The sequence below is a fragment of the Papilio machaon genome, chromosome W (genome assembly GCF_912999745.1).
Source record: "Papilio machaon chromosome W, ilPapMach1.1, whole genome shotgun sequence".
In the NCBI taxonomy this organism is placed as follows: Eukaryota; Metazoa; Arthropoda; class Insecta; order Lepidoptera; family Papilionidae; genus Papilio; species Papilio machaon.
Genome location: NC_060015.1, coordinates 853,096 through 867,550, shown reverse-complemented (window position 1 = coordinate 867,550; position 14,455 = coordinate 853,096). Strand labels below are relative to the sequence as shown.

The following is a 14,455-nucleotide window of genomic DNA, read 5'->3' as shown; positions in this document are numbered from 1 at the left end:
TTTTATAGAAATAGCGCTTTCTGATACATTTCCTTGATTCAATAAACGTCGTAACAAACAGTTTGACAGAAACCTCTTATTATCATACCTAGCCTTCAACACAGACCAACATTCTTCATAACTGGTTGAAGTTACAGGTATGTGTCGAACAAGTTGTTCCGCCTCACCTAACAATAATCCTTTCAGGAAGTGCATTCTCTGTACATTATCTAAACTTTGATTCTTATGTATAAGAGAAGAAAACAAATCTTTAAATGTTGGCCATTCAGCATAATTGCCTGAGAACTTGGGAATAGAAATTTTTGGCAATTTAACACCCTCATGAGTAGGTTTTGCTTGTTGCATAGACATAGCCTCGCTACACTTACTGCTTGTAATAATTTTCTCTAAACCTTCCTTCAGTTCTGTTTTGTAAATAAGATATGACTCTTCAACCACATAGTAGGTGTCATCGGTGAAATAAGTGTCACCTTTATTTGTCGGAGTAACTTGTTGGATTATTTTGTCATGATGAGACAAAAACTCTGCCCATGTCTTCTCTAGGGACTCTAACCTTGTTATAAGATAGGAATAGGTTATGCGTTCTTTGGGTGATTTTTTAAAATTTATACAACCCTTTTCAATAATTGCTTGTTTGTTGAACTGCAGTTTATACTAGTGATGCAACGGATGTCTGTTTCTCGCCTCCGCAGCCGAGGCTTTTTGGTCGCCTTCGGCGACCAGCCTCAGCCGCTACGGCTCGCACAGGCCCCCCGCGCCTTGTTACGCTAGGGCGGAGGGGCTGCTCATCCCATAGCGCCGGAGACGTTGCAAATTTCTTTTGTTAGGGAATCAAATTCTGCCTATTTCATATGTTTTTTTTTTGTTATTTTTTTTTAATTTATTTTAGTAGCATACATGACTTATGGCTGTATAAAATAAAAACCTTTGACCACTTATAAAATAAAACTGTCAAAGTTACGTCAAAAGTAGTGAAAATAACTAACCTAAGTACGATTTTATTTATTAAAAACTACCAGTCTCCGCAACTTTTAACTTTGGGTAGTAAGTCCTTAGATATAATTGTGTTCGCCATAAAAGCTAAAATCGCCAACTCGACCGTCAATAATGTATATTTCAACCCTTTCTTATTACACAACATTTTAATCAACCAATTGTAGTGCACACAATCAAAAATTTAACATAAAAAACAATGTTTATAAGTGCACACCATTAGCAAAGAAAGTTTTAAATTGTGTGCAAATTAAAATTAGTTTATTCACTGGATTCTGATTCTTAAACTGTTCAACAACACCTTTCTACACACACTGAACACAAACTGAATTAATATTTGAACGATGACCTTGATTAACCTTCAAAGTAATTATGCCTTTGTGCTTGGATGACCTTCAGATATTTGTTTTGCTTTTCTTTGAATTTTTTGTGATTTTCTTGTGACAGGTGAACTTTGCAATGGACTGTATGATATCCTGGCTCGTTTGGACCATGTAAAAACTGATTCTCTTAGAACTTGGGAATAGAAACAAAATTTAGCTTCCCTTTTTTATTGTAACTTGACAGTATATAATAATTTTTACAGTTGTCAGTTGACAGTAGGCGGTTTGACATTTGTAAAAAATAGATTAAAAATTAATAAACTCATTGAATATTCCCACTTGCAACTTTTTACATCTATGATTATATGCATTAAAATAAATTAATTAACCTTACTTTTTAGTCAAATATATTACAAAATGTATTGTAATATTAAATGTGAAAAAAAACAATACTTTTAGTATAAAATTTACAAAACAATGCTGCATTTATTTTAATTGTGATAATTTCCTTGAATCAATGATGTTGTCTAATTTTCTTATTAGACATTTTTGTAGGGCACCAATTTTCTATTGTATTATAATTTAAAAAAAAACTTTGTAGAAGTAAATCTCGTTAAGATTTATGTATTTTCACATATAATTCAGTGTAGATAATTTCTAGATATTATTTTTCTTTTTCAATGTAATACGAGACAAGATCAATGCTGTTTATTTGCATGGGGGTAACATATTGATGATAGTTAATGTAGGAATATATATATGTATCGTAGTATGTATATAGTCACAATTATATACATAGTGTAGGACCATAGGGTCCCTAAAGATGATTAAGGACAGACACTGGCTCACCACTACCACACTGGAGCGCAGGCGCACGTCCGCTTCGTACCGCGTTCGTCACTCAACTACCCAGGGACAGCTGTGCCTTCCAGTGTGGTACATGAGACAGTGAATTGTATCTATTCCATAGACATAAACACTACATCCCTTCCTTGTTAACAAGTTTTATTTTATTATTATTTTCAACTCAATCAACATCTTATATATATTTTTACTGTAATTATAAATTAATAATTTCCAACCAGATTGTTTCATTCATTAATGTTTGATGTATCTTCATTTAAATTTCCATTAGATTTCCATTCTCCTTCCACTCTTTTTAGATGTATAACGTTCCTTCGTAGTATTTGTCCAGTTTCTTCATTCCTTACCGTGACATGTAGTTTTTCTGACTACATGAGGCGTAGAGATAAATGTACTTGCAAGTTTGTTTGTCCTATCTAATTCTTTAACATAAATAGGAAAGCATAAGATCTTTGCCATTTTTCCATCTTAGCCCACAAAAGTGGTGTCACCTTCAAGTTCTAATTTGTCGGGCGTAGGTAGACTGGCCATTTCGAGTCCTTTGGGCAACCACAATTCCAATTGAATGGAATTCTCTGTAGTCAGCAATAGAAGTGTTTCCAATTTAATGGTAGCCAGAGTGTTTCCAATTTAATGGTGACCTAAGTGTTTCCAATTTAATGGTAGCCAGAGTGTTTCCAATTTAATGGTATCCTAAGTGTTTCCAATTTAATGGTAACCTAAGTGTTTCCAATTTAATGGTATCCTAAGTGTTTCCAATTTAATGGTAACCTAAGTGTTTCCAATTTAATGGTATCCTAAGTGTTTCCAATTTAATGGTAACCTAAGTGTTTCCAATTTAATGGCAACCTAAGTGTTTCCAATTTAATGGTAACCTAAGTGTTTCCAATTTAATGGTAACCTAAGTGTTTCCAATTTAATGGTATCCTAAGTGTTTCCAATTTAATGGTAACCTAAGTGTTCCAATTTAATGGTAACCTCGATTCCAATTGAATGGAATTTTCTGTGTTCATTGACACTGTATTAATCCAATTTAATGTATTCATATTAACTGAAAATCGTTACCACCAATTTAATTTTTTTTTTGATTACCGAACTCCAACTAATGAACTTTATAACAAACAAAATTACTTAATGTCACTCAAATGTTTAAATTTAAGACTTGTACTCTCATAATGAACATAACAAATAAAAACATTAAGCCTAACATTAAACTCGAAAAAAGACATAACAAACATAACTTACGTAACAAACACAAATTAAAATCTATTACTCCGCGAACTATCTATGGAATAAAACTATTTCGTTCGAAGGCGTTCAAATGTTTAACAACTGTCAGACGAGATAAAGAATTGTAACAGTATTAATGATTTCAAAAATAAACTTAAATCATATATTATCGCTGAACTGTAATAATCTCTCAATATTTTCTACATATATAACTTTGTCATTTCTGTCAAGTTAAATTCTCTTCTATAGTTGTGTTAAGGTTTATTTTGCTTTATATTGATCATGTATTCTGTATCTATATTACGTATTAACCCGCAAGCCTGTATGATATACATATTTATTTTTCGGGTATATCAATAATTGTTCAGCATAGTTTAATAACATTCAAAAACTTCACAAAACATTTGTTTATAGCAAACATTTTAAACTTACACCTTCCTTATAACGCACAGAAAAACTATAACTATTACTTTAGATAAGTGCAATTACTCATAACTATTTTTAAAAATAAAATTACGAGCACGGATTTACAGAAGTTGTTTACGCACGGCAGTACGGTTCCGAACATATCTACTCCTTTTTTTTTTTTCATTGTAAGTGAAGCATTGTGTTTTTTTTTTTTTTGGGAAATAAAGATCTTTAAACCTAAACCTAATGGTAGTCATAAAAATTAATTAAATTAAAAGAAATTTACATCATCTGATTAAATGATGTACTCATCGAACAACGCCATCAGAAGTCATGTCGTCATAACAAGAACAATGTTTACATTTCCTTGCATGTGACTGTACAACCAACTTATTGGATATCTGCAATAATTAACAACTGATATAGGAGAACGGTAGGTCTTGTTGCTAACATTTTACGTATAATTTAGATATATTTTGTAGTACAGAAAATACAAAACAAAACAACAAAAGTGTGAGTCATTGTCACTATCAGTGGCTGCAATGAACTTCCCCTCGAAGATATACTATGATCGCCATGAATAGTACGAAGAAAAGTATTAAAGATTAACCTTAAATTAAGTTGAAATCTAAAATTTTTTTTCATTATTTTGCATAATAATATGCATTATTATGCATAAATTTCATATAAACCAAACGGCTATGCCAATAAAGTATTTACTATTTAATCACGATAGTTATGTGTGATTCAAATGCACACTTAGCTAATCCATTTCCTTTTTTTTTTTTTTAAATTGCAGTTGTTGCTTTACTAAGTATCAATGTTATCATAAGTCATAAGATCATTGGTTTAAGTATGTATCAATTCACTAATCACTCAGCGTTCCGGCCGACGCCATGATGTATTATCAAGCCGGCGTATCAACAACACTTAAGCTTAATGTCAAAATTAAGTATTGAATTAAATAATTGAAAAATGTTGTATGTCGAAACTAACCCGAATAATAATAATAATAATATCATGTAGCATCGAATCTTATCCCTATTCTTTCGTTTAAAGAAAAGTTCTGAAGGGGTCTTTCCTGTTACTGAGTGAGGAGTACAGTTCTACATCATAAAATACTAATATAATGTTTCTCTTATATTCGTGTTTCTTTTTTCGCTTGCACTTATTCTAAGGCACTTTAAGATATCTTTATTTTGAAGCTCAACTTCCCCATTCGTTTGCGGCCAATATGGAACAGTACTAAAAGTTTAATGTTGCAATCTTAACAAAAAGTTTTAAACTCTTCATTTACAAACTGCTGTCCATTATCTGCAGTAATTGAATGTGGATAGCCCAGTCGACTAAAGAGTTCCTTCAGGATGTTAATAATTTGTGAACCTGTTATGGTCCTGGTCACAGGCAGCGTTAGCAACTTGAAGTGGACTGACTATCGTACCAGGGGCGTAAAATTATCGTACATGGATCGAAATTATCGTATTTTTTAGGATAATGTCTATTATAGATAAATTAATCATATAAATTGTAATATTGATATGCATGCAAGTACTTTATAGTTTATCTTTTTTAAACCACCGCTGTCAAATCAACAGAACACTGAAACCCAAATGTTTTACACGTGGTACAGACCTGAACTGATTCCCTTTCCACTTTAAGTTCAATAAACGCGCCAAACTTAAAATTCACTTAGACAAAATTTCACTGTTCTCATGCAAGTTGGGTATGAAACACGTCAAAATTTTGTATTTATAAAGAAGAAATGGATATGAATGGGTGGTGAATAGAAAAATTTCTACACAAAATATACGATATATATGAAGTGTGAACATAATCGAAATATCGAACTTATATTCTCTTGTTCGCATTGATAGATGCTATACTAACCAATAAGAAAGCGTGTACAGCAGGCGCTGGATAAAGTTACAGTATTGGCAGTGGTGAAACTTAGTAGAGCGGATCGTAAGGACCAATAGGAATAAAGAACTTGTATTTCCCGGTATTTTCTCAAGATTTTATTGGACAAAATAAAATCATGCTACTGCGGTTTAGACTATCAACGCATGAGTGAAATAATATAAATTCTCAAATTTTGCATCATCATAGAAATTATCGTACAATCTGCGTACGATAATAATATGCTATCGTACATCGTATGTAGGCACAAAATTATCGTATGTGTACGATAATTATCGTACGGTTCCGAACGCTGGTCACAGGTGGGCACAGTTAAACAAAAGTTAACTTCATTAATCTTTAATTCGTTAAATAAAAATGTAACTTCGTTAATCGTTAAAGCCTTTAATTAATGAAAATTTTACGCAAGTTAAAGTTGACAGTTAAAGTTAATTTTTGTTAATATTATAAGGGACAATCAGGCAAATGGCCATATGAATAATCTCCGAATCGCATGGACCGAATTTGTCGAGATTATCAATAGAACCTAGGCTATATTTTTTCCCCGCTTACGAAATCACGGACGAACGCTAAACCTATCTATAGTTTAGTTATATTTTAAATTCAAATAAAACTTAGACGATTGGGCCGATGTACTACTGCCTGTACAATACACAATACAAAATTTAAAAGAAAACAATCAAAACTTTTGTGCAGTATTTACATGTATCTGTTACTATTTGAAAGAAAGAAAGAAAGAAAGAAATACATTTATTCAGAAGAAAAGGTGTTCATTCGACATGTGCTGCGGCGGGTACCGCAGCGCCGATTTTCAATGAACCCTAAAAAATGAGTACAGTAAACAATATAAAAGAAAAACTATAAATAAATATTTAGAATAAATGCTCAGTCAACCGTGAGACTTAAACTTATGACAAAAATTACAACTAACAAATGTAACATACAGACCTAAAAGAGAACAAAAAAAAAATCAACAATTATGATCGTTATATAAAATAATAAAAAAATAGTAATAAAAGAAAAAAAACAACACAAATCAAACAAAGGTATAAAAACTACTAATATACAGGCAACTCCGAGATGCCGAAACAATTTGACACAGCAATATCTAGGTTTTTTGATTATCAATTAGAAGGTTTTTATATCTTTTTTTAAAGGTAAATTTAGATTTAAAACACCTCAGAGGAGGTGGTATGTTGTTCCAACATTTTGCAGCGTTGTAACAAAAACTGCCTCGGAATGCTGCCGAATGGTGCTTAGGACAGAGTAGACGTTCACAAATGGTTCTCTCATGCCGTTTGGAGAACTGAAGTTTGTCGAACAAATATAGGGGTTTACGTGATCTAATAATACCGAAGAGAAGGGTGGCAAAGTGAAGTTGTCGAGCTGCTTTCATTTTAAGCCAGTTAGCGTTATTCAGGTAAGGTGTTACGTGTGATCTTCGAGGAATCTGAAAACAGAATCGTGCACAGGCATTCTGAACTCGTTGAATGAGTTTTTGAGTGCGAATTAGTAGGCACTCCCCGTAGACTGCATCACCGTAGTGTAATTTTGATAGCACTAATGCATCACACACCCGAATACGCAGTTTTACGCTTAGATAGTTGCGAATGTGATACAAAGTCTTTAATCTAAAAAAACAATTCCGTACGGTGTTAGAGATGTGATCTTGGAAACGAAGGTCCCCATCTAACAATAAACCAAGATTGCGTGCTTGTGTTACCCGCTCAATGTTTTTACCACGAACAAATATGGAGGGACCACTAGATACAATTTTAGTTATTTGAGATTTCGTTCCTAGTACTAAAAATTTAGACTTCTCCGGGTTTAAAACTAAATAATTTGCTTCCGACCATTGAACTACGCTGTTGAGATCATCATTAAGTTGAGATATAGCTGAGTGACTTTCGGTCGGTTTGAATGAGATGTATAGTTGAAAATCATCCGCGTACAAATGATACTTACAAAATTTTATGTTAGTAATTAAATCGGCGGTGTATATTATAAACAGGATAGGACCAAGTATAGAGCCTTGCGGGACACCCCGGTTAACAGATTTTAGAGTCGATTCTAGGTTATTACCGTCAGCCAGAGTTATCTTGACAAACTGAGACCGCTTAGATAGGTAGCTGGCAAACCATCTGACGACTGAACTATCAAACCCGTAGTAAGCAAGCTTAGATAAAAGTAAAGTAATATTAATACTATCAAATGCACGGGAATAATCAAGCAAGGTAAGGATGGTCCCCTTACCCATGTCCTGCGCAGCCAGAACGTCATCCACAACATTCAGTAAAGCTGTTGCTGTACTCCGAGCTTGTCTAAATCCCGATTGTAATCCTGGCAAAATATCGTTAGATTCTAGGTATTTTATTATTTGTATGCACACTATCTTCTCCAGGATTTTTGATAAAAAAGGCAAGATACTTATCGGCCGCAGATCTTTTATAACCGTGGGATGAGGTTTTTTAGGGATCGGCTTAATTATTGCAATTTTCCAGATGCCGGGAAATGTGCTTGTCTGTAGGGATTTGTTTATTATATATGTAATAACACTTAATGTCTGCGGTAACGTCAGCAGTATCATGTCTAGGGATATGCCATCAACACCTATAGAATTTGATTTTATTGTTCTAATAACACTAATGACATCTTCTTCGGATATTGATTTAAACTTAAAAACGTTGGAACTGAAGCGATTACAAGTAAAATGTAAAATATGTGATAAATCTGCAATACATTTGCCGGGAACGTCAAGGAACTGTTCATTTATTAAATCGGGATCGCAAAGATGGTGTGGGAGATCATAATCCGTACTTGTTTTGTACGTCCTATACAAATTTTTCCATAGTTTGCGTGGGTCGTTTAAATTATTGTTCACATGATGTTGAAAATATCCACATTTTTCTCTATGAATTGCGGATTTAACAACCTGTTTCATCTCTTTATAGTGTTGTTTGTATATATCTAGGTTGGTGCGACGATATTTAATATAAGCTTTGTCTCGGAGTTTCATCATTTCCTTTACGGTATAGGTTAGCCAAGGATGAAAGTTTGGCTTTAAACGACAGGTTCTGACAGGTGCATGCCGATCGAATAAGTAATTTACAAGTGTATTGAATGCAGTGACCATGTCGTTTACATTATCACTAAGAACAATGTCCCACCTGATGGAATTTAGGTCCAGACTAAAGTTACCTCCATCAATATCCTTAAGTGGCCTGAACGTTTTAATTTGCGGTGATGGTTTGACTTTTTTAACGTCTACAAACCCTTTAATAAATGCATGACTACTAAGGTCTTTTATTAGGTCTATAGTAATATCGTGGACATGCATATTTGAACAGACAATATCGATTAAAGTTTCACTATGATCAGTAAAATGTGTCGGTTTATCTATGTACTGTTTCAAGCTCAAAAAGTTAAAGAAGTCAAGTAGCTTTTTTGTGTTACTATCGTGAAGATTTTGCAAATTAACATTAAAGTCACCCAAGAGAATAGTATAGTCAAAGTTTGAAAAAGTAACAACTGATTCCGTTAGAGCGTCCAGAAAATTGTCAATATTGAGCCATGGAGGTCGGTAGGCTGTACCAATAGCTAAACTTACGCCTGCGGAGTTAAAACCGAGCCACATTTGTTCAACGAGAGCTGCAGCAGGATGTGCGAGAGTACGGACGTTGATGCCGCGACGCACATAAAAGCCCACCCCCCCGCCGCGCGATCTAACTTCAGAAGATCGGGGAACATGTCGCAAACGGTAACCGGGGACAACTGGAGCTCGCTCCTCTTCACCCAATCGCAACCAAGTCTCATTTATTGCCATTATATCGACCTGATGTCGTTCCATCGCTACCAGAAACTCGTCGTGGCGGGACCCTAGCGATCCAGGATTCAAAAATCCTATAGACAATTTACCTTTATGCTTGAATTGTATAACGAAGGAATACGTTAGTTGACAAAATTTGTTATGTATTAAGAAAAGTGTCAGTAGTGTCAAGTGTCGCCAATCAGAGAAATTTAATAATTTATTTAAGAAGGTTTTTCGGATCCTAGTGAAGCTAAACCGAGGCAGTTCCGTTTGGCGCCATAAAGTATAGGGTATAGCAATCACCACAATTTTAAGAAATAAATTAGTTATAAACATAGCAAGTAAATTACAAAAATTGTGAACAAACAAATGTGCAAAAATACTAAATACAAACATTAGGCGCATATAAATGTGAGCCTTATAAGATTGAGATGTAGAACAATATTTTCTTAGGTTAATTAAGAACAAGAAACAACTATTTGCACCCGTTTACTCATTTGCTCATGCTCCCACAATTGAACATTTAATTTTATGTATAATTTGGTAATATATATATATATATATTTTTTTTTTTTTGCTACGGACCCACGAACAGACTTTAGTATTAACTACTTTTTATTTATTAACATAGGTTTATCAATAAAACTTCTTAACATCAGAGGGAACTTATTGTAACATTGATAAATAAACTATATAACCAATCCAGTGATACATCTCAACGCATCAAACTATATAACTGAGATGCCATCGATAACTTCTAGCATCTGATGATATATCGTCGGATCTAATGTTATATGTTAAATAAAGTTAAATTGCTCTCAGTGTACAGAGTATACGTCACACGACCACGACATAACGAGAACAACCGATCGCGGGTGATGTCTTCTATCTTTCTTATCGCCTATAAAATCGTTATAGTCAATTAGTAAGAATATGTTTTGACTTATTATCAATGACATTCGATTAATTTTAAAACAATCTTTCGATATACGCAAAAAATCATAATTTCACTAACACAATTATTCTATCTCTTTCTTCATTTTTTCTCGTTTTAGCGTATACTTTTTTTTGTTGTAAACAAACAAATTATCTTCGCTATTGTAATAATGTACCTCTCTTTTTAGCAGTCGTTGCAATATCAGCCAGCTGCTTCCTACTGAAAATGTTCGATCTAAATCTAAAAACTAAAATACCTTCAATTTAATGAAAGTCCTTTTGTTTTTTACTAATGCTTCTTTTTAAAAGAAGTCCGAGACACATTAAATTCAATCTAATGAATTTCATTTTGTACAATGTAATAAAATAGTTTAGAATATCTCCGATTTAATAGAAATCCAAATTCTAAATGTGTATGTGTTTTAAATACTCCAAAGGTACCTTATTAGGTTTACCTATTTACGCATTCATATATCCAATTTAATGGATATCCAAAATAGACGAAGATATATCACCAATTTAATGGAAATCCGGAGCACTACATATCTGTATTATTTTAGTTAAAATGATAGCCGATTTTCAAAATACGGCCTGTACCTGTCATTTTACGTGAAGTACTTAGTTGCAGTTAATAGATAATAGACCCATATTTCGTATGACACTGTCTTAGATCCTAGAACGGTTCGTTGAAGAAGATTCACACATACCTTTGCCAGAAAAATAATTATTTCTGAACAAAAGAAAACATGTGTAAAACATTTTACATTGGTAGATCCCGCAACAACAATATTTGTTGGGTGCACGAATTGGCCGGGTCGACCGGTGCAATACCACGACCACACAGAAGACAGACGTGAAGTGGAAGAAATTCCGCGTTTCGTCTGATGAGTGTGGTTCCGGAGGCCTAATCCCCCCCCCCCCCTTCACTCAGCATGGCAGTCGGATTGGAAGAGTACATACCCCAGGGGGGTACCAATACCACTGGTATTGGAGAATCCCCCTCCGCGCGTTTACGCCTGAACTCCCGCTTGGAGTTTGGGCGTAAGCGCGCGGGCCGCCCTGCGTATTCTGGGGGGGGCACCATTCCGCTCGTTGCTGGAGTTCGGGGCAAAAGCAAGAAACGCGCAGCGGTTTCCCCTAAAACGTTCGCCGTGGACGTCTGTAACATTAGGGGACTCCACTCTAACTTGGAGGCCGTCCATTACCACCTACGGATGGCTAAACCGGCCTTGCTTTTCCTTACTGAGACGCAGATATCTCCTCCGGCGGACACATCGTATCTATCCTGCCCGGGATACAAATTGGAACATTCTTTTTTGCCTCGGGCCGGGGTGTGCGTGTACGTCAGAGATGATGTCTGCTCTCGTCGCCTCAGCCTTCTTGAAGGTAAGGACCTATCCATTTTGTGGCTGCGCGTAGATAGCGACGACCATCCGCGAGTCTACGCGTGCCTCTATAGGTCCCATAGCGGTAATGCCGAAATAGACCGACTCATGGAGCAAGTCCAAACGGCTACAGATTCCGTCCTGGAGCAGATCCCATCCGCCGAGATTGTGGTACTTGGCGATTTTAATGCCCACCATGCCGAATGGCTTGGCTCTCGAACCACCGATCACGCGGGGAGATCTGTCCATGACTTTGCCTTGTCCTATGATCTGACGCAGCTGGTTACATCGCCAACGCGAATACCAGATGTGGAAGATCATACACCTTCCCTGCTGGACCTTCTGCTGACCTCACATCCAGACAGCTACTCGGTTTCTATCGACGCCCCCTTGGGGTCGTCGGACCACTGCCTGATCCGGACAACAGTGCCTATCTCGCGTCGCCCACGGCTCAAGCCAAATGGCCTCCGCCGAGTGTGGCACTACAGGTCAGCAGACTGGGATGAGATGCGGTCCTTTTTTGCATCCTACCCATGGGAGCGAGTTTGCTTCAAGCTGGACGATCCCGATGCCGTTGCCGACTCTGTCACCGATGTCGTGCTTCAGGGGATGGAACTATTTATTCCGTCATCTGTCGTGCCTATCGGGGGCAGCTCTCGGCCCTGGTATGGTCGATCCTGCAAATTAGCAGCGCGCTACAAGCAGGATTGTTACCGAGCCTGGGCTGAAGCGTCAGCGGCTAGGGATGTAAATACCAGCCTGCTCAAAAAGAAGTACAACTCCGCCTCCAGGTCCTTCAAAAGAGTTATTGCCAAGGCAAAGTCGGAACACGTGGCTATCATTGGCGAGAGACTGGTGAAACTTCCTTCGGGAACTCGTGCGTTCTGGTCTCTCGCCAAGGCTGTCCAGGGGAATTTTTGTAAGCCATCTTTACCATCTTTGCGCAGGGGGGATGACTCGTTGGCCCACACCGCAAAAGAGAAGGCCGATCTTCTATGCTCTCTTTTTGCGTCGAACTCGACTCTGGAGGATAAAGGTAGCTCACCGCCGATTATCCCGTGCGGTGACACCTTCATGTCCGAAATCCAGTTTCGCCAGAGATCAGTACGTAAAGTGCTGTATTCTCTGGACGTCCACAAGTCGAGTGGGCCTGACTGAATTCCTCCCATCGTGCTTAAGACTTGCGCTCCTGAGTTGGCACCGGTTTTAACGCGCCTGTTCCGGTTCCTCTACTCCTTAGGCATCGTCCCGAATTCATGGAAGACTGCCATAATCCACCCGATCCCAAAGAAAGGCGATAGCTCGGATCCGTCCAACTACAGGCCGATTGCCATTACCCCTTTGTTCTCAAAAGTCATGGAAACGACCGTCAATTGCCAGCTTATGAGGTACCTTGAGGAGCATCAGCTGATTAGCGATCGGCAGTATGGGTTCCGTCAGCGTCGCTCAGCTGGTGATCTTCTCGCGTACCTCACGCATCGATGGTCGGAGGCTATCGAGGGCAAGGGGGAGGCCCTGGCGGGTAGTTTGGACGTGGCCAAAGCCTTTGATCGGGTGTGGCACAAAGCACTTCTTGCGAAGTTGCCTTCCTACGGGCTGCCCGAGAAACTATGCGCCTGGATTTCTAGCTTCTTGGAGGGTCGGAGCATCAAGGTCGTTGTTGACGGTGCGTGCTCTGACCCGAAACCAATCAACGCTGGTGTCCCACAGGGCTGTGTACTGTCGCCCACATTGTTTCTTCTGCATATCAATGACATGCTGCAATTCAGCAACATTCATTGTTATGCAGACGATAGCACGTGTGACGCACTGTACACGGCCCGTGCCAATGTTTCTCGGGCTACTGCCGATGAGAACCGGACCAAACTTGTGTCTGAACTGGAGACCCTACTGGGTGAAGTTTCGGATTGGGGTCGACGAAATCTCGTTGAATTCAATCCCAAAAAGACACAAGTATGCGCCATTACCGCTAAAAAACAACCCTTTGTCGTGAATCTTCGTTTTGAGGGCACTCCCCTGGTTGCCTCAGCCAGTATCGGTATTCTCGGCGTTGACATATCGAGTGACGTTCAGTTTCGCGGTCACTTGGAAGACAAGGCCAAGCTGGCCTCCAAAAAGCTGGGTGTGCTCAGTAGGGCGAAGCAGTATTTCCAGCCGGGCCACCGCCTACAACTGTACAAGGCGCAAGTTCGGCCCCACATGGAATACTGCTCGCACCTCTGGGCGGGAGCACCCCAATACCAGCTTCTTCCATTTGACCGCATACAACGGAGAGCGACTCGAATCGTCAACGACCGAGCTCTTACCGATCGGCTTGATACTCTGGCCTTGCGGAGGGACGTCAGTTCCCTCAGCATTTTTTATCGTTTATACCACGGGGAGTGTTCCGAAGAACTGTTTGGAACGATTCTTGCCGCCGAGTTTCGTCATCGGACGACCCGACAGACCGCCAGGTACCATCCATACCATCTGGATGGCTGGCATTCCACAACAGTGCGGTTCTCGCGAAATTTCTTGCCGCGCACGGCCGCGTTGTGGAATAGTCTGTCCTCGGCGGTATTTCCAAGCCACTACGACTTAGGGTCCTTCAA

General features: G+C 38.0%; 1 protein-coding gene across 1 annotated transcript; it reads left to right on the top strand.

Annotated features, from left to right (window-relative positions):
- The first annotated feature begins 11,411 nt into the window (after window positions 1-11,411).
- On the top strand, window positions 11,412-13,022 carry LOC123723329. The gene has a single exon (XM_045685910.1). It carries the CDS (start codon window positions 11,412-11,414, stop codon window positions 13,020-13,022), a length of 1,611 nt encoding a protein of 536 aa, XP_045541866.1.
- The last annotated feature ends 1,433 nt before the right edge of the window (window positions 13,023-14,455 follow it).

Excerpts from the sequence above, each read along its gene's own strand:
- LOC123723329 (XM_045685910.1), top strand. The coding sequence starts at position 11,412 with ATGGCAGTCGGATTGGAAGAGTACATACCCCAGGGGGGTACCAATACC.